At 55.9% G+C, this 26075-nt stretch overlaps 1 protein-coding gene across 2 annotated transcripts in view; it reads right to left on the reverse strand.

The window, feature by feature from the left end:
* TYMP (thymidine phosphorylase) overlaps nt 1-26075 on the reverse strand; it is a 97102-nt gene that overhangs the window by 46533 nt on the left and 24494 nt on the right. For both annotated transcript variants that reach the window (XM_075583984.1, XM_075583982.1), the window contains 2 exons: nt 24143-24345; nt 5043-5141 (listed from right to left, as the gene is read on the reverse strand). In XM_075583984.1, the coding sequence (XP_075440099.1) occupies nt 5043-5141; nt 24143-24345 (302 nt within the window). The remainder of the gene's footprint in view (nt 1-5042; nt 5142-24142; nt 24346-26075) is intronic.

The raw sequence follows: 26075 nt of genomic DNA on the forward strand, positions 1-26075 counted from the left end.
AGAACTTTAAAGAAAAAAAAAAAGGTTTTTTTTTTCTCTCTCCAAACAAGATGGAAGACGTGGTGAGTGCGCTGGTACGCAATGTCGCTGTCCAGAGAGACGCGAATGAAGCCCTGCAACAGGCGAATGCAAACCAGCAAGAGACAAACCGCTTGCTGAAAGAGGAGCAACAGCGGTTCGCTCAGGGCTTACAGCAGGAACTCGAGATCCTGAGGGAGACTATCAGTAACCTTCCACTGGCAGCGGCAGCCCCAGTTCCGAAAATGACCAGGGCAAGCCACTACCTTCAGAAGATGGGACCCTCGGATGATGTGGAAGCCTATCTTCTCACGTTTGAACGCACGGCACAGAGAGAGGGATGGCCAGAAGCTGAGTGGGCTGGTCTAATCGCACCCTTCCTAAGCGGCGAACCCCAGAAGGCTTACTTTGATCTAGAGCCAGCCGAAGCTAACGTCTATGCAAAATTGAAGTTCGAGATCCTCGCCCGCCTCGGCGTAACCACGGCTGTTCGCGCCCAAAGGTTTCACGCATGGTCCTTCACGATGGATAAAGCCACCCGAAGCCAGATGTATGACCTCATCCACCTCGCCCGGAAGTGGCTACAACCCGAGATCAACTCAGCAAGCCACATCGTGGAACGGTTGGTCATGGACCAGTTCTTGAGGAAACTTCCCTCTGCCTTACGCCATTGGGTCAGTCGGAGTGACCCCCACAATGCGGATGAGCTTGTGGCCCTCGTAGAAAGGTACAATGCAGCAGGAGAGCACCCGCAACCCACAGTCGTGGAGCAACCCCACTACCCGAGGTTCCAGGACTCTTCCAGAGACGGTAAAAGGGTACCGGGGTTAAGGGGAGCTGAAGAGCGGCGACCACCTTCACGCAGCACCAGCAACAGTGGTTCGCACACTAAGGGTAATAGCCAACATGGGGAGCCGGGAAAAGGCTCTAAGTGGGACACAGACTATGTACCTAAATGTGTAAATTGTCATGAGAGGGGCCACACAGCAAAAATCTGCCCACTAAATGAGGAGCCCATGCAATGCAACAGCGTGGAACCTTATTCGCTGTTGTCCCAATGTATGGGCCCTAGCCCAGAGGACCCCTTGAATAACCATCTGTGGGCATTTATAAAGGTTAATGGTAAGAGGGTTCGGGCACTTCTTGACTCTGGGAGTATGGTCACACTAGTGTCCGAATACCTATTGCCCATTAAGAAGAAACAGGTAAACAGTTCACAAAGAGTGGCAATTTGTTGTATACATGGGGATAATCATGAATATTCCACTGTTGATGTTTTTTTTGAAACAGAATTTGGTTCTTTAGATTTCAAGGTGGGTGTTGTACCCAAACTGGCACATGATGTGTTAATAGGGACCGACTTTCCCCATTTTCTAAAAATGTGGTCCCCAGCTCAGAATAGCGCCCAGAGTTCAATAGCAGACCATAACGAAGTGTTAGAAGAAACAAATCCTTTCCCTTTTTCAGAAATGGAGGTTGACGAGGGCCCAAATAAGAAAGGGGAAAAGGAGGAGTGCTGTGAAATTCCCTTCCCCATCACTACTTTGGTAGGGAATACCCCAAATCAAGATGTTGATCAGGCACTTACCACCCCAGTACAGGATAAGACCCTCGCTGACCTAGAGGTCAGTCCTGGGAGTTTTAAGAAGGCCCAGTGGGAGGACCCCACATTAGCGGTAGCAAGGGGAAATATACGGGACCAGAATAGTACTCATGGCCAACCAGATAGGTCACTTGCTTACCCCTACTTCGAGGTAGAGAACGACCTAGTATATCGGGTTGATAAAAGAAAATCAGTTACAACTAAACAATTGTTGGTACCACGGACATTCCGTAACGTAGTATTACACCTCGCACATAGTCATCCATTGGGGGGACACCTAGGGGTGGAAAAGACAAAAGAAAAGGTTCTCCGAAGCTTTTATTGGCCTGGGGTTCTGGCAGAAATTACAAACTATTGTTCCTCATGCCCAGGGTGGATGAACTTGTAGAGAGACTGGGCAAAGCCCGATATCTCACAACCCTAGACCTAACAAAAGGGTACTGGCAGGTTCCCCTCACAGAAAGGGCAAAAGAAAAAACAGCCTTCTCAACCCCAGACGGCCTCTTTCAATATAAGGTGCTGCCTTTTGGCTTACATGGAGCTCCCGCCACATTCCAAAGAATGATGGATAAAATTTTAAAACCACACGTTCGGTACGCTGCCGCCTACCTGGATGATGTGGTAATCCATAGTGAAGATTGGCAGTCCCACCTTCCAAAGGTCCAAGCTGTGCTCGACGCAGTTCGGTCTGCTGGACTAACTGCTAACCCCGCTAAATGCACTATTGGTCTGGAGGAGGCCAAGTATCTGGGGTATTCTATTGGTAGAGGGTTACTCAAACCACAAACACTCAAAGTAGAGGCGATACAAAATTGGCCAAGGCCAGTCACAAAAAAACAAGTAAGGACCTTTTTGGGGTTAATTGGCTACTATAGGAGGTTTATTCCCAATTTTGCAACTAAGGCAACCCCACTAACCGACCTCACAAAAGCAAGAGGACCGCTAATGGTAAAGTGGTCCCCCGAAGCCGAACAGGCCTTTAGAAGCCTGAAAGAAGCTCTCTGTGCCCAACCAGTGTTGGTCACACCTGACTTCTCCAAAGAGTTCGTAGTCCAAACCGACGCATCTGAGGTAGGGCTGGGGGCGGTACTCTCCCAGGAGTCTCAAGGGGAGGAGCACCCCATCCTTTATTTAAGTAGGAAACTAAATCCCCAGGAGAAAAATTACTCCATAGTCGAGAAAGAGTGTCTCGCAATAAAGTGGGCTGTAGAGACGCTCAAGTATTATCTGTTGGGGAGAAAGTTCCGATTGGTCACAGATCATGCACCCCTTACCTGGATGTGTCAAAATAGGGAGAAGAACGCTAGGGTGACCAGGTGGTTCCTAAGCCTACAGCCCTTTAAATTTTCTGTGGAACACAGGTCGGGGCACAAACATGGCAATGCCGACGGGTTGTCAAGGATGCACTCCCTAAAATCCATGGTCGCTCACCCCTCGAGGTCTGAGCTGGGGGGGAGGATATGTGACAGAAACCAGGGGTTGGTAATAAACTCCATATACAGGGCTCCCAGGATACTGAACAGTTTCTGTCCTGTCTAAGCTGAACAGGGCAGCCTCGTGGTACAGGCACTCCATTCCACAGTTTGTCTGCTGCCTGTTTTCTGTCACCTGTCATGCTGATTAGAGTTCAGGTATATAAGACCTGTTTCCTGTTTCCTCTGGGCCCCGCCCAAGAGCCTGGAAGGCTGCTGAACTGCAGAGGGGTGAGAAAGCCTCTTTCCCAAATCGCTTCATTCATTCTGTTAGTTTGTCTAAAGACTGCAAAGGTACTTATTTTGTTGGTGGAAGTGGATAAGCCACTTCCAACTCTGAGTCAGGGACATCTAAGTTTAAGTTATCGCTCAGACGAGCAGCTTTTTGTTTGGCTTTGTTTTCTGTTTAAACTGTGGCAGTCTCAGTGCCTGGGACTGAATAAACCAGGCATAGCCTGTTTAAAGGAACAGTACGTGACGTCTCATCATTTAACCTACCCTAAAAGACCGTGTTCTAACAGTCCCGGACAGACGGCGGAGCCCCGGAGTAAGCCGTTTGTCACAACACATATATATATATATATACATATATATATATATATATATATATATATATATATATACACACATACATATATATATATATATATATATATATATATATATATATATATATATATATATATATATATATATATATATATATATATATATACACACATACACACACATATATATATATATATATATATATATATATATACACACATACACATATATATAAATACACACATACACATATATATATACACACACATACACATATATATATATATATATATATATATATATATATATATATATATATATATATATATAGCAACTGTAAATATTACTGTATGTTCATTTGCATGTCTTAGACAGGTCTGCAACCCTGTCTTTCCCCATTGTCACCCAGCATACAGCACTTCCACTGCAGCAAGGGATTCTGGGAAATGACATGCAAATGAGCACTCAGTGCCACCTTTTGTCTCAAGCTCGTATACACACATACACATATATATATATACACACATACACACACATATATATATATATATATATATATATATATATATATATATATATATATATATACACACATACACATATATATATATATATATACACACATACACATACTCGGACACTCAGTATTGTCTCACTCACTCACACTCAGTATTGTCTCACTCCCTCACACTCATTATTCTCTCAGTCCCTCACACTCAGTATTCTCTCACTCCCTCACACTCAGTTTTCTCTCAGTCCCTCACACTCACTCAGTATTCTCTCATCCTTACGCTGAAAACTCTCTCACACTCAGTATTGTCTCACTCCCTCACACTCAGTATTGTCTCACTCCCTCACACTCAGTATTGTCTCACTCCCTCACACTCAGTATTGTCTCACTCCCTCAAACTCAGTATTCTCTCATTCCCTCACACTCAGTATTCTCCCACTCACTCACTCAGTATTCTCATTCCCTCACACTCACTCGTATTCTCTCACCCTTATGCTGAAAACTCTCACTCACACCCAGTATTGTCTCACCCACTCACACTCAGTATTGTCGCACTCACTCACACTCAGTATTGTCTCGCTCACTCACACTCAGTATTGTCTCACTCCCTCACACTCAGTATTGTCTCACTCACTCACACTCAGTATTGTCTCACTCCCTCACACTCAGTATTGTCTCACTCACTCACACTCAGTATTGTCTCACTCACTCACACTCAGTATTGTCTCACTCCCTCACACTCAGTATTGTCTCACTCACACTCCGTATTGTCTCACTCACTCACACTCAGTATTGTCTCACCCACTCACACTCAGTATTGTCTCACTCACTCACACTCAGTATTCTCCCACTCACTCACACTCAGTATTCTCTCACATTCCCCTCCTACCTGCTCAGGGCTTTGCTGGGGACTGAACCCCGGGACAGACTCCAATTTATCCAGTGTCCCCCCAGTATGTCCCAGTCCTCGTCCGCTGATCATCGGAACCTGACAACACATAGACACACTGTGACATGTGACACACAGCGCGTGTTACACACTGTGACATGTGACACGCAGCCCGTGTTACACACTGTGACATGTGACACACAGACACACACGGTAACATGACACACAGACAAACACACACACACTGTGACATGTGACACAGACACACTGTGACACACAGACACAAACACACACCCTGTGACATGTGGCACACACACACACACTGTGACATGTGACACACAGACACACACACTGTGACATGTGACACAGACACACACTGTGACATGTGACACACAGACACACACACACTGTGGCATGTGACACACACACACTGTGACATGTGACACACACACTGTGACATGTGACACACAGACACACACACTGACATGTGACACACAGACACACACACTGTGATATGTGACACATAGACACATTGACATGTGACACACAGACACACACACTGTGACATGTGACACACAGACGCACACACTGTGACATGACACACAGACACACACACTGTGATATGTGACACACAGACACATACACTGACATGTGACACACAGACACATTGACATGTGACACACAGATACAGACACACACTGTGACATGTGAGACACAGACACACACACTGACATGTGATACACAGACACACACACTGACATGTGACACACAGACACACACACTGTGACATGTGACACACAGACGCACACACTGTGACATGACACACAGACACAGACACACACACTGTGATATGTGACACACAGACACATACACTGACATGTGACACACATTGACATGTGACACACAGACACAGACACACACTGTGACATGTGACACACAGACACACACACTGACATGTGACACACAGACACACACACGTGACACACAGACACAGACACATACACTGTGACGTGACACACAGACACAGACACTGTGACATGTGACACACACACACTGACATGTGACACACACACAGACACATTGACATGTGACACACAGACACACACACTGTGACGTGACACACAGACACAGACACTGTGACATGTGACACACACTGTGACATGTGACACACAGACACAGACACACACTGTGACATGTGACACACAGACACAGACACACACTGTGACATGTGAGACACAGACACACACACTGACATGTGATACACAGACACACACTGACATGTGACACACAGACACACACACTGTGACATGTGACACACAGACGCACACACTGTGCCATGACACACAGACATGTGATATGTGACACACAATTTAATTCCTTCCCCCTATCACTGAGTTTTCAACACTTTTCAAACCTGGCAGAGGGGCTTCTCAGTCTGCTCTGGGCATGTGCCAACTTTGCACCTTGGCCGCTTAGCATATGAGGCCGCCCCCTCTACCTGGCGCCGCTCAGTCTGGGCAGAGCAGCCATTTGCCAGGGTGGCTTATTGAAATTCTCTTCCTCTCCCCCCCTTGCTAACAAATGGTTAACACCTCCATATCCTGGACGGCCTTTGAAGCTTAGGGGCGGAGTAGCCGGTTCCCATGCAAATGGATGTTTATCCATACTGAATGCCTTCCTCTGAACTTTACTTTAATACAAATATAAGCCTTGGGTACTTTTAAAACCATTTTCTTTTCCACTTATACAGAGAAACCTTGCCATATGATACACTGAACACACCCTTGGTTCTGTTTTTTTGGGGGAGCATATACCGGGACCTTTGAATGTAATTCAATTCCTTGCCCAGTCTTACTGTTCTGGTCTGTTCTGAAGCAGGGAGATTTGGTGGTGAGCTGCAAACTGCTTACTGCTTAGTGGGTATTTTATCCGGTGGTCTGTGTTCCTCATGTCTTTAGGAATCTGGGGGGATTCCTGAGTGCATGTTTCGGGGTAACCCGCAACCTGGCCCCCTTCTACCCAAACACACCCTGACAAAATGTTACCGTAAAATCACCCCTGAAACTCACGCCCGGCACATCCCCGCTGGTTGGCACTCCTGGAACAGTAAAAATACACACATACATCTTTATTACCAATGCAGTTGCATACTAAAGGGGTAAAGCTGCACACCACATGACAATAACAAAAAAGATACAAGTCCCGGTGCTCCTGGCTCAGGAGTCTCTGCGATGATCCGGTGCTCCTGGCTCAGGATTCTCTGCGATGATCCGGTGCTCCTGGCTCAGGATTCTCGGTGATGATCCGGTGCTCCTGGCTCAGGATTCTCTGGGATGATCCGGTGCTCCTGGGTCAGGATTCTCTGCGATGATCCGGTGCTCCTGGCTCAGGATTCTCGGTGATGATCCGGTGCTCCTGGCTCAGGATTCTCGGTGATGATCCGGTGCTCCTGGCTCAGGATTCTCGGTGATGATCCGGTGCTCCTGGGTCAGGATTCTCTGCGATGATCCGGTGCTCCTGGCTCAGGATTCTCTGCGATGATCCGGTGCTCCTGGCTCAGGATTCTCTGTGATGATCCGGTGCTCCTGGCTCAGGATTCTCTGGGATGATCCGGTGCTCCTGGCTCAGGATTCTCTGTGATGATCCGGTGCTCCTGGCTCAGGATTCTCTGCGATGATCCGGTGCTCCTGGCTCAGGATTCTCTGCGATGATCCGGTGCTCCTGGCTCAGGATTCTCTGTGATGATCCGGTGTTCCTGGCTCAGGATTCTCTGTGATGATCCGGTGCTCCTGGCTCAGGATTCTCTGTGATGATCCGGTGCTCCTGGGTCAGGATTCTCTGTGATGATCCGGTGCTCCTGGCTCAGGATTCTCTGTGATGATCCGGTGCTCCTGGCTCAGGATTCTCTGTGATGATCCGGTGCTCCTGGCTCAGGATTCTCTGTGATGATCCGGTGCTCCTGGCTCAGGATTCTCTGCGATGATCCGGTGCTCCTGGCTCAGGATTCTCTGGGATGATCCGGTGCTCCTGGCTCAGGATTCTCTGGGATGATCCGGTGCTCCTGGGTCAGGATTCTCTGGTATGATCCGGTGCTCCTGGCTCAGGATTCTCTGTGATGATCCGGTGCTCCTGGCTCAGGATTCTCTGTGATGATCCGGTGCTCCTGGCTCAGGATTCTCGGCGATGATCCGGTGCTCCTGGCTCAGGATTCTCTGCGATGATCCGGTGCTCCTGGCTCAGGATTCTCTGTGATGATCCGGTGCTCCTGGGTCAGGATTCTCTGCGATGATCCGGTGCTCCTGGCTCAGGATTCTCTGCGATGATCCGGTGCTCCTGGCTCAGGATTCTCTGCGATGATCCGGTGCTCCTGGCTCAGGATTCTCTGCGATGATCCGGTGCTCCTGGCTCAGGATTCTCTGTGATGATCCGGTGCTCCTGGCTCAGGATTCTCAGCGATGATCCGGTGCTCCTGGCTCAGGATTCTCTGCGATGATCCGGTGCTCCTGGCTCAGGATTCTCTGTGATGATCCGGTGCTCCTGGGTCAGGATTCTCTGTGATGATCCGGTGCTCCTGGCTCAGAATTCTCTGTGATGATCCGGTGCTCCTGGCTCAGGATTCTCTGCGATGATCCGGTGCTCCTGGGTCAGGATTCTCTGTGATGATCCGGTGCTCCTGGCTCAGGATTCTCTGGGATGATCCGGTGCTCCTGGCTCAGGGTTCTCTGTGATGATCCGGTGCTCCCGGCTCAGGATTCTCTGTGATGATCCGGTGCTCCTGGCTCAGGATTCTCTGCGATGATCCGGTGCTCCTGGCACGGGATTCTCTGCGATGATCCGGTGCTCCTGGCTCAGGATTCTCTGCGATGATCCGGTGCTCCTGGCTCAGGATTCTCTGCGATGATCCGGTGCTCCTGGCTCAGGATTCTCTGTGATGATCCGGTGCTCCTGGCTCAGGATTCTCTGCGATGATCCCATGCTCCTGGCTCAGGATTCTCTGTGATGATCCGGTGCTCCTGGCTCAGGATTCTCTGCGATGATCCGGTGCTCCTGGCTCAGGAGTCTCTGCGATGATCCGGTGCTCCTGGCTCAGAATTCTCTGTGATGATCCGGTGCTCCTGGCTCAGGATTCTCTGTGATGATCCGGTGCTCCTGGCTCAGGATTCTCTGGGATGATCCGGTGCTCCTGGGTCAGGATTCTCTGGTATGATCCGGTGCTCCTGGCTCAGGATTCTCTGTGATGATCCGGTGCTCCTGGCTCAGGATTCTCTGTGATGATCCGGTGCTCCTGGCTCAGGATTCTCGGCGATGATCCGGTGCTCCTGGCTCAGGATTCTCTGCGATGATCCGGTGCTCCTGGCTCAGGATTCTCTGTGATGATCCGGTGCTCCTGGGTCAGGATTCTCTGGTATGATCCGGTGCTCCTGGCTCAGGATTCTCTGCGATGATCCGGTGCTCCTGGCTCAGGATTCTCTGCGATGATCCGGTGCTCCTGGCTCAGGATTCTCTGCGATGATCCGGTGCTCCTGGCTCAGGATTCTCTGTGATGATCCGGTGCTCCTGGCTCAGGATTCTCAGCGATGATCCGGTGCTCCTGGCTCAGGATTCTCTGCGATGATCCGGTGCTCCTGGCTCAGGATTCTCTGTGATGATCCGGTGCTCCTGGGTCAGGATTCTCTGTGATGATCCGGTGCTCCTGGCTCAGAATTCTCTGTGATGATCCGGTGCTCCTGGCTCAGGATTCTCTGCGATGATCCGGTGCTCCTGGGTCAGGATTCTCTGTGATGATCCGGTGCTCCTGGCTCAGGATTCTCTGGGATGATCCGGTGCTCCTGGCTCAGGGTTCTCTGTGATGATCCGGTGCTCCCGGCTCAGGATTCTCTGTGATGATCCGGTGCTCCTGGCTCAGGATTCTCTGCGATGATCCGGTGCTCCTGGCACGGGATTCTCTGCGATGATCCGGTGCTCCTGGCTCAGGATTCTCTGCGATGATCCGGTGCTCCTGGCTCAGGATTCTCTGCGATGATCCGGTGCTCCTGGCTCAGGATTCTCTGTGATGATCCGGTGCTCCTGGCTCAGGATTCTCTGCGATGATCCCATGCTCCTGGCTCAGGATTCTCTGTGATGATCCGGTGCTCCTGGCTCAGGATTCTCTGCGATGATCCGGTGCTCCTGGCTCAGGAGTCTCTGCGATGATCCGGTGCTCCTGGCTCAGAATTCTCTGTGATGATCCGGTGCTCCTGGCTCAGGATTCTCTGTGATGATCCGGTGCTCCTGGCTCAGGATTCTCTGTGATGATCCGGTGCTCCTGGCTCAGGGTTCTCTGCGATGATCTGGTGCTCCTGGCTCAGGATTCTCTGTGATGATCCGGTGCTCCTGGCTCAGGATTCTCTGGGATGATCCGGTGCTCCTGGTTCAGGATTCTCTGTGATGATCCGGTGCTCCTGGCTCAGGATTCTCTGTGATGATCCGGTGCTCCTGGCTCAGGATTCTCTGTGATGATCCGGTGCTCCTGGCTCAGGATTCTCTGTGATGATCCGGTGCTCCTGGCTCAGGATTCTCTGTGATGATCCGGTGCTCCTGGCTCAGGATTCTCTGTGATGATCCGGTGCTCCTGGCTCAGGATTCTCTGCGATGATCCGGTGCTCCTGGCTCAGGATTCTCTGGGATGATCCGGTGCTCCTGGCTCAGGATTCTCTGGGATGATCCGGTGCTCCTGGGTCAGGATTCTCTGGTATGATCCGGTGCTCCTGGCTCAGGATTCTCTGTGATGATCCGGTGCTCCTGGCTCAGGATTCTCTGTGATGATCCGGTGCTCCTGGCTCAGGATTCTCGGCGATGATCCGGTGCTCCTGGCTCAGGATTCTCTGCGATGATCCGGTGCTCCTGGCTCAGGATTCTCTGTGATGATCCGGTGCTCCTGGGTCAGGATTCTCTGCGATGATCCGGTGCTCCTGGCTCAGGATTCTCTGCGATGATCCGGTGCTCCTGGCTCAGGATTCTCTGCGATGATCCGGTGCTCCTGGCTCAGGATTCTCTGCGATGATCCGGTGCTCCTGGCTCAGGATTCTCTGTGATGATCCGGTGCTCCTGGCTCAGGATTCTCAGCGATGATCCGGTGCTCCTGGCTCAGGATTCTCTGCGATGATCCAGTGCTCCTGGCTCAGGATTCTCTGTGATGATCCGGTGCTCCTGGGTCAGGATTCTCTGTGATGATCCGGTGCTCCTGGCTCAGAATTCTCTGTGATGATCCGGTGCTCCTGGCTCAGGATTCTCTGCGATGATCCGGTGCTCCTGGGTCAGGATTCTCTGTGATGATCCGGTGCTCCTGGCTCAGGATTCTCTGGGATGATCCGGTGCTCCTGGCTCAGGGTTCTCTGTGATGATCCGGTGCTCCCGGCTCAGGATTCTCTGTGATGATCCGGTGCTCCTGGCTCAGGATTCTCTGCGATGATCCGGTGCTCCTGGCACGGGATTCTCTGCGATGATCCGGTGCTCCTGGCTCAGGATTCTCTGCGATGATCCGGTGCTCCTGGCTCAGGATTCTCTGCGATGATCCGGTGCTCCTGGCTCAGGATTCTCTGTGATGATCCGGTGCTCCTGGCTCAGGATTCTCTGCGATGATCCCATGCTCCTGGCTCAGGATTCTCTGTGATGATCCGGTGCTCCTGGCTCAGGATTCTCTGCGATGATCCGGTGCTCCTGGCTCAGGAGTCTCTGCGATGATCCGGTGCTCCTGGCTCAGAATTCTCTGTGATGATCCGGTGCTCCTGGCTCAGGATTCTCTGTGATGATCCGGTGCTCCTGGCTCAGGATTCTCTGTGATGATCCGGTGCTCCTGGCTCAGGGTTCTCTGCGATGATCTGGTGCTCCTGGCTCAGGATTCTCTGTGATGATCCGGTGCTCCTGGCTCAGGATTCTCTGGGATGATCCGGTGCTCCTGGTTCAGGATTCTCTGTGATGATCCGGTGCTCCTGGCTCAGGATTCTCTGGGATGATCCGGTGCTCCTGGCTCAGGAGTCTCTGCGATGATCCGGTGCTCCTGGCTCTGAATTCTCTGTGATGATCCGGTGCTCCTGGCTCAGGATTCTCTGTGATGATCCGGTGCTCCTGGCTCAGGATTCTCTGTGATGATCCGGTGCTCCTGGCTCAGGATTCTCTGCGATGATCCGGTGCTCCTGGCACGGGATTCTCTGCGATGATCCGGTGCTCCTGGCTCAGGATTCTCTGCGATGATCCGGTGCTCCTGGCTCAGGATTCTCTGCGATGATCCGGTGCTCCTGGCTCAGGATTCTCTGTGATGATCCGGTGCTCCTGGCTCAGGATTCTCTGCGATGATCCGATGCTCCTGGCTCAGGATTCTCTGTGATGATCCGGTGCTCCTAGCTCAGGATTCTCTGCGATGATCCGGTGCTCCTGGCTCAGGAGTCTCTGCGATGATCCGGTGCTCCTGGCTCAGAATTCTCTGTGATGATCCGGTGCTCCTGGCTCAGGGTTCTCTGCGATGATCTGGTGCTCCTGGCTCAGGATTCTCTGTGATGATCCGGTGCTCCTGGCTCAGGATTCTCTGGGATGATCCGGTGCTCCTGGTTCAGGATTCTCTGTGATGATCCGGTGCTCCTGGCTCAGGATTCTCTGGGATGATCCGGTGCTCCTGGCTCAGGATTCTCTGCGATGATCCGGTGCTCCTGGGTCAGGATTCTCTGTGATGATCCGGTGCTCCTGGCTCAGGATTCTCGGTGATGATCCAGTGCTCCTGGGTCAGGATTCTCTGTGATGATCCGGTGCTCCTGGCTCAGGATTCTCTGCGATGATCCGGTGCTCCTGGCTCAGGATTCTCTGCGATGATCCGGTGCTCCTGGCTCAGGATTCTCTGTGATGATCCGGTGCTCCTGGCTCAGGATTCTCAGTGATGATCCGGTGCTCCTGGCTCAGGATTCTCTGCGATGATCCGGTGCTCCTGGCTCAGGATTCTCTGTGATGATCCGGTGCTCCTGGGTCAGGATTCTCTGTGATGATCCGGTGCTCCTGGCTCAGAATTCTCTGTGATGATCCGGTGCTCCTGGCTCTGGGTTCTCTGTGATGATCCGGTGCTCCTGGCTCAGGATTCTCTGCGATGATCCGGTGCTCCTGGCTCAGGATTCTCTGTGATGATCCGGTGCTCCTGGCTCAGGATTCTCTGCGATGATCCGGTGCTCCTGGCTCAGGATTCTCTGTGATGATCCGGTGCTCCTGGCTCAGGATTCTCTGCGATGATCCGGTGCTCCTGGCTCAGGATTCTCTGTGATGATCCGGTGCTCCTGGCTCAGGATTCTCTGCGATGATCCGGTGCTCCTGGCTCAGGAGTCTCTGCGATGATCCGGTGCTCCTGGCTCTGAATTCTCTGTGATGATCCGGTGCTCCTGGCTCAGGATTCTCTGTGATGATCCGGTGCTCCTGGCTCAGGATTCTCTGTGATGATCCGGTGCTCCTGGCTCAGGATTCTCTGCGATGATCTGGTGCTCCTGGCTCAGGATTCTCTGGGATGATCCGGTGCTCCTGGCTCAGGATTCTCTGGGATGATCCGGTGCTCCTGGTTCAGGATTCTCTGTGATGATCCGGTGCTCCTGGCTCAGGATTCTCTGGGATGATCCGGTGCTCCTGGCTCAGGATTCTCTGCGATGATCCGGTGCTCCTGGGTCAGGATTCTCTGTGATGATCCGGTGCTCCTGGCTCAGGATTCTCGGTGATGATCCGGTGCTCCTGGGTCAGGATTCTCTGTGATGATCCGGTGCTCTTGGCTCAGGATTCTCTGCGATGATCCGGTGCTCCTGGGTCAGGATTCTCTGCGATGATCCGGTGCTCCTGGCTCAGGTTTCTCTGTGATGATCCGGTGCTCCTGGCTCAGGATTCTCTGTGATGATCCGGTGCTCCTGGCTCAGGATTCTCTGTGATGATCCGGTGCTCCTGGCTCAGGATTCTCTGTGATGATCCGGTGCTCCTGGCTCAGGGTTCTCTGTGATGATCCGGTGCTCCCGGCTCAGGATTCTCTGCGATGATCCGGTGCTCCTGGCTCAGGATTCTCTGCGATGATCCGGTGCTCCTGGGTCAGGATTCTCTGTGATGATCCGGTGCTCCTGGGTCAGGATTCTCAGTGATGATCCGGTGCTCCTGGCTCAGGATTCTCTGCGATGATCCGGTGCTCCTGGCTCAGGATTCTCTGCGATGATCCGGTGCTCCTGGCTCAGGATTCTCTGTGATGATCCGGTGCTCCTGGCTCAGGATTCTCTGCGATGATCCGGTGCTCCCGGCTCAGGATTCTCTGTGATGATCCGGTGCTCCTGGCTCAGGATTCTCTGTGATGATCCGGTGCTCCTGGCTCAGAATTCTCTGCGATGATCCGGTGCTCCTGGCTCAGGATTCTCTGCGATGATCCGGTGCTCCTGGGTCAGGATTCTCTGCGATGATCCGGTGCTCCTGGCTCAGGATTCTCTGTGATGATCTGGGGCTCCTGGCTCAGGATTCTCTGTGATGATCTGGTGCTCCTGGCTCAGGATTCTCTGTGATGATCCGGCTCACATCGGGAAGTATAAGACACCGGGCCCCACGGAATGGCATTCTGCTTTCAGAAAGGCCAATTGTGGCCGAAACGTCAGTCAATTTTTTGGCAATAAATGTATCTTGAAATTCCGTGGAGCCGTTTCTTATAGTTCCCGATGCAGTTGCATGCCATTACTGGGTTGAAGAGCTGACAATCACAATTCCCCCATATGGCTCAGGGGCCCCCAGCCGGGCATAATACCTTTATTTACTGGCCTGGGCACCCCTTCACCGTCACAAGGGGTCACTGCACTATACTGTGTTACGTAGTGTGTGTGTCATATGTGTAGTATTGTTACAGTAAAGATCAGTTATACACACTGTTGTGTTATTGCTTACTGTGGTTCTATTGGTTCCTGTGAGGGGTTATCCCGCCCACGCTGGGATCCCTTATAGGTGGAGGTGCTGCACGCACAGAGAAAGAGCTCACCCCAGGCTCCCAGAGGTGGAGGCGCAGCACGCACAGAGACAGAGCTCACCTCAGGCTCCCAGAGGCAGAGGCGCTGAACGCATAGAGACAGAGCTCACCCCAGGCTCCCAGAGGTGGAGGCGCTGAACGCACAGAGAAAGAGCTCATCCCCAGGCTCCCAGAGGTGGAGGCGCTGCACGCACAGAGACAGAGCTCACCCCAGGCTCCCAGAGGCAGAGGCGCTGAACGCATAGAGACAGAGCTCACCCCAGACTCCCAGAGGTGGAGGCGCTGCACGCATAGAGACAGAGCTCACCCCAGGCTCCCAGAGGCGGAGGCGCTGCACGCACGGAGACAGAGCTCACCCCAGGCTCCCAGAGGCGGAGGCGCTGCACGCATAGAGACAGAGCTCACCCCAGGCTCCCAGAGGCGGAGGCGCTGCACGCCTAGAGACAGAGCTCACCTCAGGCTCCCAGAGGTGGAGGCGCTGCACGTATAGAGACAGAGCTCACCCCAGGCTCCCAGAGGCGGAGGCGCTGCACGCACAGAGACAGAGCTCACCCCAGGCTCCCAGAGGTGGAGGCGCAGCACGCACAGAGACAGAGCTCACCCCAGGCTCCCAGAGGTGGAGGCGCAGCACGCACAGAGACAGAGCTCACCTCAGGCTCCCAGAGGCGGAGGCGCTGCACGTACAGAGAAAGATCTCACCCCAGGCTCCCAGAGGTGGAGGCGCTGCACGCACGGAGACAGAGCTCACCCCAGGCTCCCAGAGGTGGAGGCGCTGCACGCATAGAGACAGAGCTCACTTCAGACTCCCAGAGGCGGAGGCGCTGCACGCACAGAGAAAGAGCTCACCCCAGGCTCCCAGAGGTGGAGGCGCTGCACGCACAGAGACAGAGCTCACCCCAGGCTCCCAGAGGTGGAGGCGCTGCACGCATAGAGACAGAGCTCACCCCAGACTCCCAGAGGCGGAGGCGCTGCACGCACAGAGACAGAGCTCACCCCAGGCTCCCAGAGGTGGAGGCGCTGCACGCATAGAGACAGAGCTCACCCCAGACTCCCAGAGGTGGAGGCGCAGCATGCACAGAGAAAGAGCTCACCCCAGGCTCCCAGAGGTGGAGGCGCTGCACGCACAGAGAAAGAGCTCACCCCAGGCTCCCAGAGGTGGAGGCGCTGCACGCACAGAGAAAGAGCTCACCCCAGGCTCCCAGAGGCGGAGGCGCTGCACGCACGGAGAAAGATCTCACCCCAGGCTCCCAGAGGCGGAGGCGCTGCACGCATATTGACAGAGCTCACCCCAGACTCCCAGAGGCGGAGGCGCTGCACGCACAGAGAAAGATCTCACCCCAGGCTCCCAGAGGCGGAGGCGCTGCACGCACAGAGAAAGATCTCACCCCAGGCTCCCAGAGGCGGAGGCGCTGCACGCACGGAGAAAGATCTCACCCCAGGCTCCCAGAGGCGGAGGCGCTGCACGCATAGAGACAGAGCTCACCCCAGGCTCCCAGAGGTGGAGGCGCTGCACGCACAGAGAAAGATCTCACCCCAGACTTCCAGAGGTGGAGGCGCTGAACGCACAGAGAAAGAGCTCACCCCAGGCTCCCAGAGGTGGAGGCGCTGAACGCACAGAGAAAGAGCTCACCCCAGGCTCCCAGAGGTGGAGGCGCAGCATGCACAGAGAAAGAGCTCACCCCAGGCTCCCAGAGGTGGAGGCGCTGCACGCACAGAGAAAGAGCTCACCCCAGGCTCCCAGAGGCGGAGGCGCTGCACGCACAGAGAAAGAGCTCACCCCAGGCTCCCAGAGGCGGAGGCGCTGCACGCACAGAGACAGAGCTCACCCCAGGCTCCCAGAGGCAGAGGCGCTGCACGCACAGAGACAGAGCTCACCCCAGGCTCCCAGAGGCGGAGGCGCTGCACGCACAGAGAAAGAGCTCACCCCAGACTTCCAGAGGTGGAGGCGCTGCACGCACGGAGAAAGAGCTCACCCCAGGCTCCCAGAGGTGGAGGCGCTGCACGCACAGAGACAGAGCTCACCCCAGGCTCCCAGAGGCGGAGGCGCTGCACGCATAGAGACAGAGCTCATCCCAGGCTCCCAGAGGTGGAGGCGCTGCACGCACAGAGAAAGAGCTCACCCCAGGCTCCCAGAGGCGGAGGCGCTGCACGCATAGAGACGGAGCTCACCCCAGACTCCCAGAGGCGGAGGCGCTGCACGCACAGAGAAAGAGCTCACCCCAGACTTCCAGAGGTGGAGGTGCTGCACGCACAGAGAAAGAGCTCACCCCAGGCTCCCAGAGGTGGAGGCGCTGCACGCACAGAGAAAGAGCTCACCCCAGGCTCCCAGAGGCGGAGGCGCTGCACGCACGGAGAAAGATCTCACCCCAGGCTCCCAGAGGCGGAGGCGCTGCACGCATAGAGACAGAGCTCACCCCAGGCTCCCAGAGGTGGAGGCGCTGCACGCACAGAGAAAGATCTCACCCCAGACTTCCAGAGGTGGAGGCGCTGAACGCACAGAGAAAGAGCTCACCCCAGGCTCCCAGAGGTGGAGGCGCTGAACGCACAGAGAAAGAGCTCACCCCAGGCTCCCAGAGGTGGAGGCGCAGCATGCACAGAGAAAGAGCTCACCCCAGGCTCCCAGAGGTGGAGGCGCTGCACGCACAGAGAAAGAGCTCACCCCAGGCTCCCAGAGGCGGAGGCGCTGCACGCACAGAGAAAGAGCTCACCCCAGGCTCCCAGAGGCGGAGGCGCTGCACGCACAGAGACAGATCTCACCCCAGACTTCCAGAGGTGGAGGCGCTGCACGCACGGAGAAAGAGCTCACCCCAGGCTCCCAGAGGCGGAGGCGCTGCACGCACAGAGAAAGAGCTCACCCCAGGCTCCCAGAGGCGGAGGCACTGCACGCACAGAGAAAGAGCTCACCCCAGACTTCCAGAGGTGGAGGCGCTGCACGCACGGAGAAAGAGCTCACCCCAGGCTCCCAGAGGTGGAGGCGCTGCACGCACAGAGACAGAGCTCACCCCAGGCTCCCAGAGGCGGAGGCGCTGCACGCATAGAGACAGAGCTCATCCCAGGCTCCCAGAGGTGGAGGCGCTGCACGCACAGAGAAAGAGCTCACCCCAGGCTCCCAGAGGCGGAGGCGCTGCACGCATAGAGACGGAGCTCACCCCAGACTCCCAGAGGCGGAGGCGCTGCACGCACAGAGACAGAGCTCACCCCAGACTTCCAGAGGTGGAGGCGCTGCACGCACAGAGAAAGAGCTCACCCCAGGCTCCCAGAGGCGGAGGCACTGCACGCACAGAGACAGAGCTCACCCCAGACTTCCAGAGGTGGAGGCGCTGCACGCACAGAGAAAGAGCTCACCCCAGGCTCCCATAGGTGGAGGCGCTGCACGCACAGAGAAATATCTCACCCCAGGCTCCCAGAGGTGGAGGCGCAGCACGCACAGAGAAAGATCTCACGCCAGGCTCCCAGAGGCGGAGGCGCTGCACGCACAGAGAAAGAGCTCACCCCAGGCTCCCAGAGGCGGAGGCGCTGCACGCACAGAGACAGAGCTCACCCCAGGCTCCCAGAGGCGGAGGCGCTGCACGCACAGAGAAAGATCTCACCCCAGGCTCCCAGAGGCGGAGGCTCTGCACGCACAGAGACAGAGCTCACCCCAGGCTCCCAGAGGCGGAGGCGCTGCACGCACAGAGAAAGAGCTCACCCCAGGCTCCCAGAGGCGGAGGCGCTGCACGCACAGAGACAGAGCTCACCCCAGGCTCCCAGAGGCGGAGGCGCAGCACGCACAGAGACAGAGCTCACCCCAGGCTCCCAGAGGCGGAGGCTCTGCACGCACAGAGACAGAGCTCACCCCAGGCTCCCAGAGGCGGAGGCGCTGCACGCACAGAGACAGAGCTCACCCCAGGCTCCCAGAGGCGGAGGCGCTGCACGCACAGAGACAGAGCTCACCCCAGGCTCCCAGAGGTGGAGGCGCTGCACGCACAGAGAAAGAGCTCACCCCAGGCTCCCAGAGGTGGAGGCGCTGCACGCACAGAGAAAGAGCTCACCCCAGGCTCCCAGAGGTGGAGGCGCTGCACGCACAGAGACAGAGCTCACCCCAGGCTCCCAGAGGTGGAGGCGCTGCACGCACAGAGACAGAGCTCACCCCAGGCTCCCAGAGGCGGAGGCGCTGCACGCACAGAGAAAGAACTCACCCCAGGCTCCCAGAGGTGGAGGCGCTGCACGCACAGAGACAGAGCTCACCCCAGGCTCCCAGAGGTGGAGGCGCTGCACGCACAGAGACAGAGCTCACCCCAGGCTCCCAGAGGCGGAGGCGCTGCACGCACGGAGAAAGAACTCACCCCAGGCTCCCAGAGGTGGAGGCGCTGCACGCACAGAGACAGAGCTCACCCCAGGCTCCCAGAGGTGGAGGCGCTGCACGCACAGAGAAAGAGCTCACCCCAGGCTCCCAGAGGCGGAGGCGCTGCACGCACAGAGACAGAGCTCACCCCAGGCTCCCAGAGGCGGAGGCGCTGCACGCACGGAGACAGAGCTCACCCCAGGCTCCCAGAGGTGGAGGCGCTGCACGCACAGAGACAGAGCTCACCCCAGGCTCCCAGAGGCGGAGGCGCTGCACGCACAGAGACAGAGCTCACCCCAGGCTCCCAGAGGCGGAGGCGCTGCACGCACAGAGACAGAGCTCACCCCAGGCTCCCAGAGGTGGAGGCGCTGCACGCATAGAGACAGAGCTCACCCCAGGCTCCCAGAGGCGGAGGCGCTGCACGCATAGAGACAGAGCTCACCCCAGGCTCCCAGAGGTGGAGGCGCTGCACGCATAGAGACAGAGCTCACCCCAGGCTCCCAGAGGCGGAGGCGCTGCACGCATAGAGACAGAGCTCACCCCAGGCTCCCAGAGGTGGAGGCGCTGCACGCATAGAGACAGAGCTCACCCCAGACTCCCAGAGGCGGAGGCGCTGCACGCACCGAGAAAGATCTCACCCCAGGCTCCCAGAGGTGGAGGCGCTGCACGCACAGAGACAGAGCTCACCCCAGGCTCCCAGAGGCGGAGGCGCTGCACGCACAGAGACAGAGCTCACCCCAGGCTCCCAGAGGTGGAGGCGCTGAACGCACAGAGACAGAGCTCACCCCAGACTTCCAGAGGTGGAGGCGCTGCATGCACAGAGACAGAGCTCACCCCAGACTTCCAGAGGTGGAGGCGCTGCACGCACAGAGAAAGATCTCACCCCAGGCTCCCAGAGGTGGAGGCGCTGCACGCACAGAGACAAAGCTCACCCCAGGCTCCCAGAGGTGGAGGCGCTGCACGCACAGAGACAGAGCACACCCCAGGCTCCCAGAGGCGGAGGTGCAGCACGCACAGAGACAGAGCTCACCCCAGGCTCCCAGAGGCGGAGGCGCAGCACGCACAGAGACAGAGCTCACCCCAGGCTCCCAGAGGTGGAGGCGCTGCACGCACAGAGACAGAGCTCACCCCAGGCTCCCAGAGGCGGAGGCGCTGCACGCACAGAGACAGAGCTCACCCCAGGCTCCCAGAGGTGGAGGCGCTGCACGCACGGAGACAGAGCTCACCCCAGGCTCCCAGAGGCGGAGGCGCTGCACGCACGGAGAAAGATCTCACCCCAGGTTCCCAGAGGTGGAGGCGCTGCTTGCACAGAGACAGAGCTCACCCCAGACTCCCAGAGGCGGAGGCGCTGCACGCACAGAGACAGAGCTCACCCCAGGCTCCCAGAGGCGGAGGCGCTGCACGCATAGAGAAAGAGCTCACCCCAGGCTCCCAGAGGTGGAGGCGCTGCACGCACAGAGAAAGAGCTCACCCCAGGCTCCCAGAGGCGGAGGCGCTGCACGCCTAGAGACAGAGCTCACCCCAGACTCCCAGAGGTGGAGGCGCTGCACGTATAGAGACAGAGCTCACCCCAGGCTCCCAGAGGTGGAGGCGCTGCTTGCACAGAGACAGAGCTCACCCCAGACTCCCAGAGGCGGAGGCGCTGCACGCACAGAGAAAGAGCTCACCCCAGGCTCCCAGAGGCGGAGGCGCTGCACACCTAGAGACAGAGCTCACCCCAGACTCCCAGAGGTGGAGGCGCTGCACGCACAGAGACAGAGCTCACCCCAGGCTCCCAGAGGTGGAGGCGCTGCACGCACAGAGAAAGAGCTCACCCCAGGCTCCCAGAGGTGGAGGCGCTGCACGCACAGAGAAAGAGCTCACCCCAGGCTCCCAGAGGTGGAGGCGCTGCACGCACAGAGAAAGAGCTCACCCCAGGCTCCCAGAGGTGGAGGCGCTGCACGCACAGAGACAGAGCTCACCCCAGGCTCCCAGAGGTGGAGGCGCTGCACGCCAAGAGACAGAGCTCACCCCAGGCTCCCAGAGGCGGAGGCGCTGCACGCACAGAGACAGAGCTCACCCCAGGCTCCCAGAGGCGGAGGCGCTGCACGCACAGAGACAGAGCTCACCCCAGGCTCCCAGAGGTGGAGGCGCTGCACGCACAGAGAAAGAGCTCACCCCAGGCTCCCAGAGGTGGAGGCGCTGCACGCACGGAGACAGAGCTCACCCCAGGCTCCCAGAGGTGGAGGCGCTGCACGCACAGAGAAAGAGCTCACCCCAGGCTCCCAGAGGTGGAGGCGCTGCACGCACAGAGAAAGATCTCACCCCAGGTTCCCAGAGGTGGAGGCGCTGCTTGCACAGAGACAGAGCTCACCCCAGACTCCCAGAGGTGGAGGCGCTGCACGCACGGAGACAGAGCTCACCCCAGGCTCCCAGAGGCGGAGGCGCTGCACGCACGGAGAAAAATCTCACCCCAGGTTCCCAGAGGTGGAGGCGCTGCTTGCACAGAGACAGAGCTCACCCCAGACTCCCAGAGGCGGAGGCGCTGCACGCACAGAGACAGAGCTCACCCCAGGCTCCCAGAGGCGGAGGCGCTGCACGCATAGAGAAAGAGCTCACCCCAGGCTCCCAGAGGTGGAGGCGCTGCACGCACAGAGAAAGAGCTCACCCCAGGCTCCCAGAGGCGGAGGCGCTGCACGCCTAGAGACAGAGCTCACCCCAGACTCCCAGAGGTGGAGGCGCTGCACGTATAGAGACAGAGCTCACCCCAGGCTCCCAGAGGTGGAGGCGCTGCTTGCACAGAGACAGAGCTCACCCCAGACTCCCAGAGGCGGAGGCGCTGCACGCACAGAGAAAGAGCTCACCCCAGGCTCCCAGAGGCGCAGGCGCTGCACGCCTAGAGACAGAGCTCACCCCAGACTCCCAGAGGTGGAGGCGCTGCACGCACAGAGACAGAGCTCACCCCAGGCTCCCAGAGGTGGAGGCGCTGCACGCACAGAGAAAGAGCTCACCCCAGGCTCCCAGAGGTGGAGGCGCTGCACGCACAGAGAAAGAGCTCACCCCAGGCTCCCAGAGGTGGAGGCGCTGCACGCATAGAGACAGAGCTCACCCCAGGCTCCCAGAGGTGGAGGCGCTGCACGCACAGAGAAAGAGCTCACCCCAGGCTCCCAGAGGTGGAGGCGCTGCACGCACAGAGACAGAGCTCACCCCAGGCTCCCAGAGGTGGAGGCTCAGGCCTCCTGTGAGCAGACAGGTACAGCAGCACGTGTAGTTACCCGCGTATTTTCCTTAGGCATAGGGAAAGGGGGATATATATACAGTATTTCTATGTACAGTATATTGTGTGTATATACAGTACAGTGTGTATATATATATATATATATATATATATAGTGGGTATAGGTATAGGGTTCTGTGCACACATACCTTACAGCCGCACGCAGTAGTGTGTATATACAGTACAGTGTGTATATATATATAGTGGGTATATGTATAGGGTTCTGTGCACACATACCTTACAGCCGCACGCAGTAGTGTGTATATACAGTACAGTGTGTATATATATATATAGTGGGTATATGTATAGGGCTCTGTGCACACATACCTTACAGCCGCACGCAGTAGTGTGTATATACAGTACAGTGTGTATATATATATATATATAGTGGGTATATGTATAGGGCTCTGTGCACACATACCTTACAGCCGCACGCAGTAGTGTGTATATACAGTACAGTGTGTATATATATATATATATATATATATATAGTGGGTATAGGTATAGGGTTCTGTGCACACATCCCTTACAGCCGCACGCAGTAGTGTGTATACAGTATACAGTACAGTGTGTATATATATATATAGTGGGTATAGGTATAGGGCTCTGTGCACACATACCTTACAGCCGCACGCAGTAGTGTGTATATACAGTACAGTGTGTATATATATATATATATATATAGTGGGTAAATGTATAGGGTTCTGTGCACACATCCCTTACAGCCGCACGCAGTAGTGTGTATATACAGTACAGTGTGTATATATATATATATATAGTGGGTATAGGTATAGGGTTCTGTGCACACATACCTTACAGCCGCACGCAGTAGTGTGTATATACAGTACAGTGTGTATATATATATAGTGGGTATATGTATAGGGTTCTGTGCACACATACCTTACAGCCGCACGCAGTAGTGTGTATATACAGTACAGTGTGTATATATATATATAGTGGGTATATGTATAGGGCTCTGTGCACACATACCTTACAGCCGCACGCAGTAGTGTGTATATACAGTACAGTGTATATATATATATAGTGGGTATAGGTATAGGGTTCTGTGCACACATACCTTACAGCCGCACGCAGTAGTGTGTATATACAGTACAGTGTGTATATATATATAGTGGGTATATGTATAGGGTTCTGTGCACACATACCTTACAGCCGCACGCAGTAGTGTGTATATACATTACAGTGTGTATATATATATATAGTGGGTATATGTATAGGGTTCTGTGCACACATACCTTACAGCCGCACGCAGTAGTGTGTATATACAGTACAGTGTGTATATATATATATATATAGTGGGTATAGGTATAGGGCTCTGTGCACACATACCTTACAGCCGCACGCAGTAGTGTGTATATACAGTACAGTGTATATATATATATAGTGGGTATAGGTATAGGGTTCTGTGCACACATACCTTACAGCCGCACGCAGTAGTGTGTATATACAGTACAGTGTGTATATATATATAGTGGGTATAGGTATAGGGCTCTGTGCACACATACCTTACAGCCGCACGCAGCCAGCGCAGGTGCCAGTGGCAGGCTCACTTTGTCCCCCACACCTCCCGTGGAATGTTTATCCACCACTCGCCCACTCCACTCCTCCGGCCACTGGAGCACGCGACCCGAGGTCACCATCTCCCGGGTCAGAGCCCGAGTCTCCTCTGCGTCCATCCCACGCAGCCGGATCGCCATGAGCAGAGCACCTAGAACACAGGGCATCTGGTCATCAAGGGGTTAATCACCCACTGGGGGGAGGGACAGACTACCTGTGTCACCCTGCGGGGGGAGGGACAGACTACCTGTGTCACCCTGCAGGGGGAGGGACAGACTACCTGTGTCACCCTGCGGGGGGAGGGACAGACTACCTGTGTCACCCTGCAGGGGGAGGGACAGACTACCTGTGTCACCCTGCAGGGGGAGGGACAGACTACCTGTGTCACCCACTGGGGGGAGGGACAGACTACCTGTGTCACCCTGCGGGGGGGAGGGACAGACTACCTGTGTCACCCTGCAGGGGGAGGGACAGACTACCTGTGTCACCCACTGGGGGGAGGGACAGACTACCTGTGTCACCCTGCAGGGGGAGGGACAGACTACCTGTGTCACCCACTGGGGGGAAGAACAGACTACCTGTGTCACCCTGCAGGGGGAGGGACAGACTACCTGTGTCACCCTGCAGGGGGAGGGACAGACTACCTTTGTTACCCTGCAGGGGGAGGGACAGACTACCTGTGTCACCCTGCTGGGGGAGGGACAGACTACCTGTGTCATCCACTGGGGGGAGGGACAGACTACCTGTGTCACCCACTGGGGGGAAGAACAGACTACCTGTGTCACCCTGCAGGGGGAGGGACAGACTACCTGTGTCACCCTGCAGGGGGAGGGACAGACTACCTGTGTTACCCTGCAGGGGGAGGGACAGACTACCTGTGTCACCCTGCAGGGGGAGGGACAGACTACCTGTGTCACCCTGCGGGGGGAGGGACAGACTACCTGTGTCACCCTGCAGGGGGAGGGACAGACTACCTGTGTCACCCTGCAGGGGGAGGGACAGACTACCTGTGTCACCCACTGGGGGGAGGGACAGACTACCTGTGTCAACCTGCGGGGGGGAGGGACAGACTACCTGTGTCACCCTGCAGGGGGAGGGACAGACTACCTGTGTCACCCACTGGGGGGAGGGACAGACTACCTGTGTCACCCTGCAGGGGGAGGGACAGACTACCTGTGTCACCCACTGGGGGGAAGAACAGACTACCTGTGTCACCCTGCAGGAGGAGGGACAGACTACCTGTGTCACCCTGCAGGGGGAGGGACAGACTACCTGTGTTACCCTGCAGGGGGAGGGACAGACTACCTGTGTCACCCTGCTGGGGGAGGGACAGACTACCTGTGTCATCCACTGGGGGGAGGGACAGACTACCTGTGTCACCCACTGGGGGGAAGAACAGACTACCTGTGTCACCCTGCAGGGGGAGGGACAGACTACCTGTGTCACCCTGCAGGGGGAGGGACAGACTACCTGTGTTACCCTGCAGGGGGAGGGACAGACTACCTGTGTCACCCTGCTGGGGGAGGGACAGACTACCTGTGTCACCCACTGGGGGGAGGGACAGACTACCTGTGTAACCCACTTGGGGAGGGACAGACTACCTGTGTCACCCTGCGGGGGGAGGGACAGACTACCTGTGTCACCCTGCAGGGGGAGGGACAGACTACCTGTGTCACCCACTGGGGGGAAGGACAGACTACCTGTGTCACCCTGCAGGGGGAGGGACAGACTACCTGTGTCACCCTGCAGGGGGAGGGACAGACTACCTGTGTCACCCACTGGGGGGAGGGACAGGCTGCCTGTGTCACCCACTGGGGGGAGGGACAGACTACCTGTGTCACCCTGCAGGGGGAGGGACAGACTACCTGTGTCACCCACTGG

This window comes from Ascaphus truei, unplaced genomic scaffold (assembly GCF_040206685.1).
Source record: "Ascaphus truei isolate aAscTru1 unplaced genomic scaffold, aAscTru1.hap1 HAP1_SCAFFOLD_426, whole genome shotgun sequence".
Lineage (NCBI taxonomy): Eukaryota > Metazoa > Chordata > Amphibia > Anura > Ascaphidae > Ascaphus > Ascaphus truei.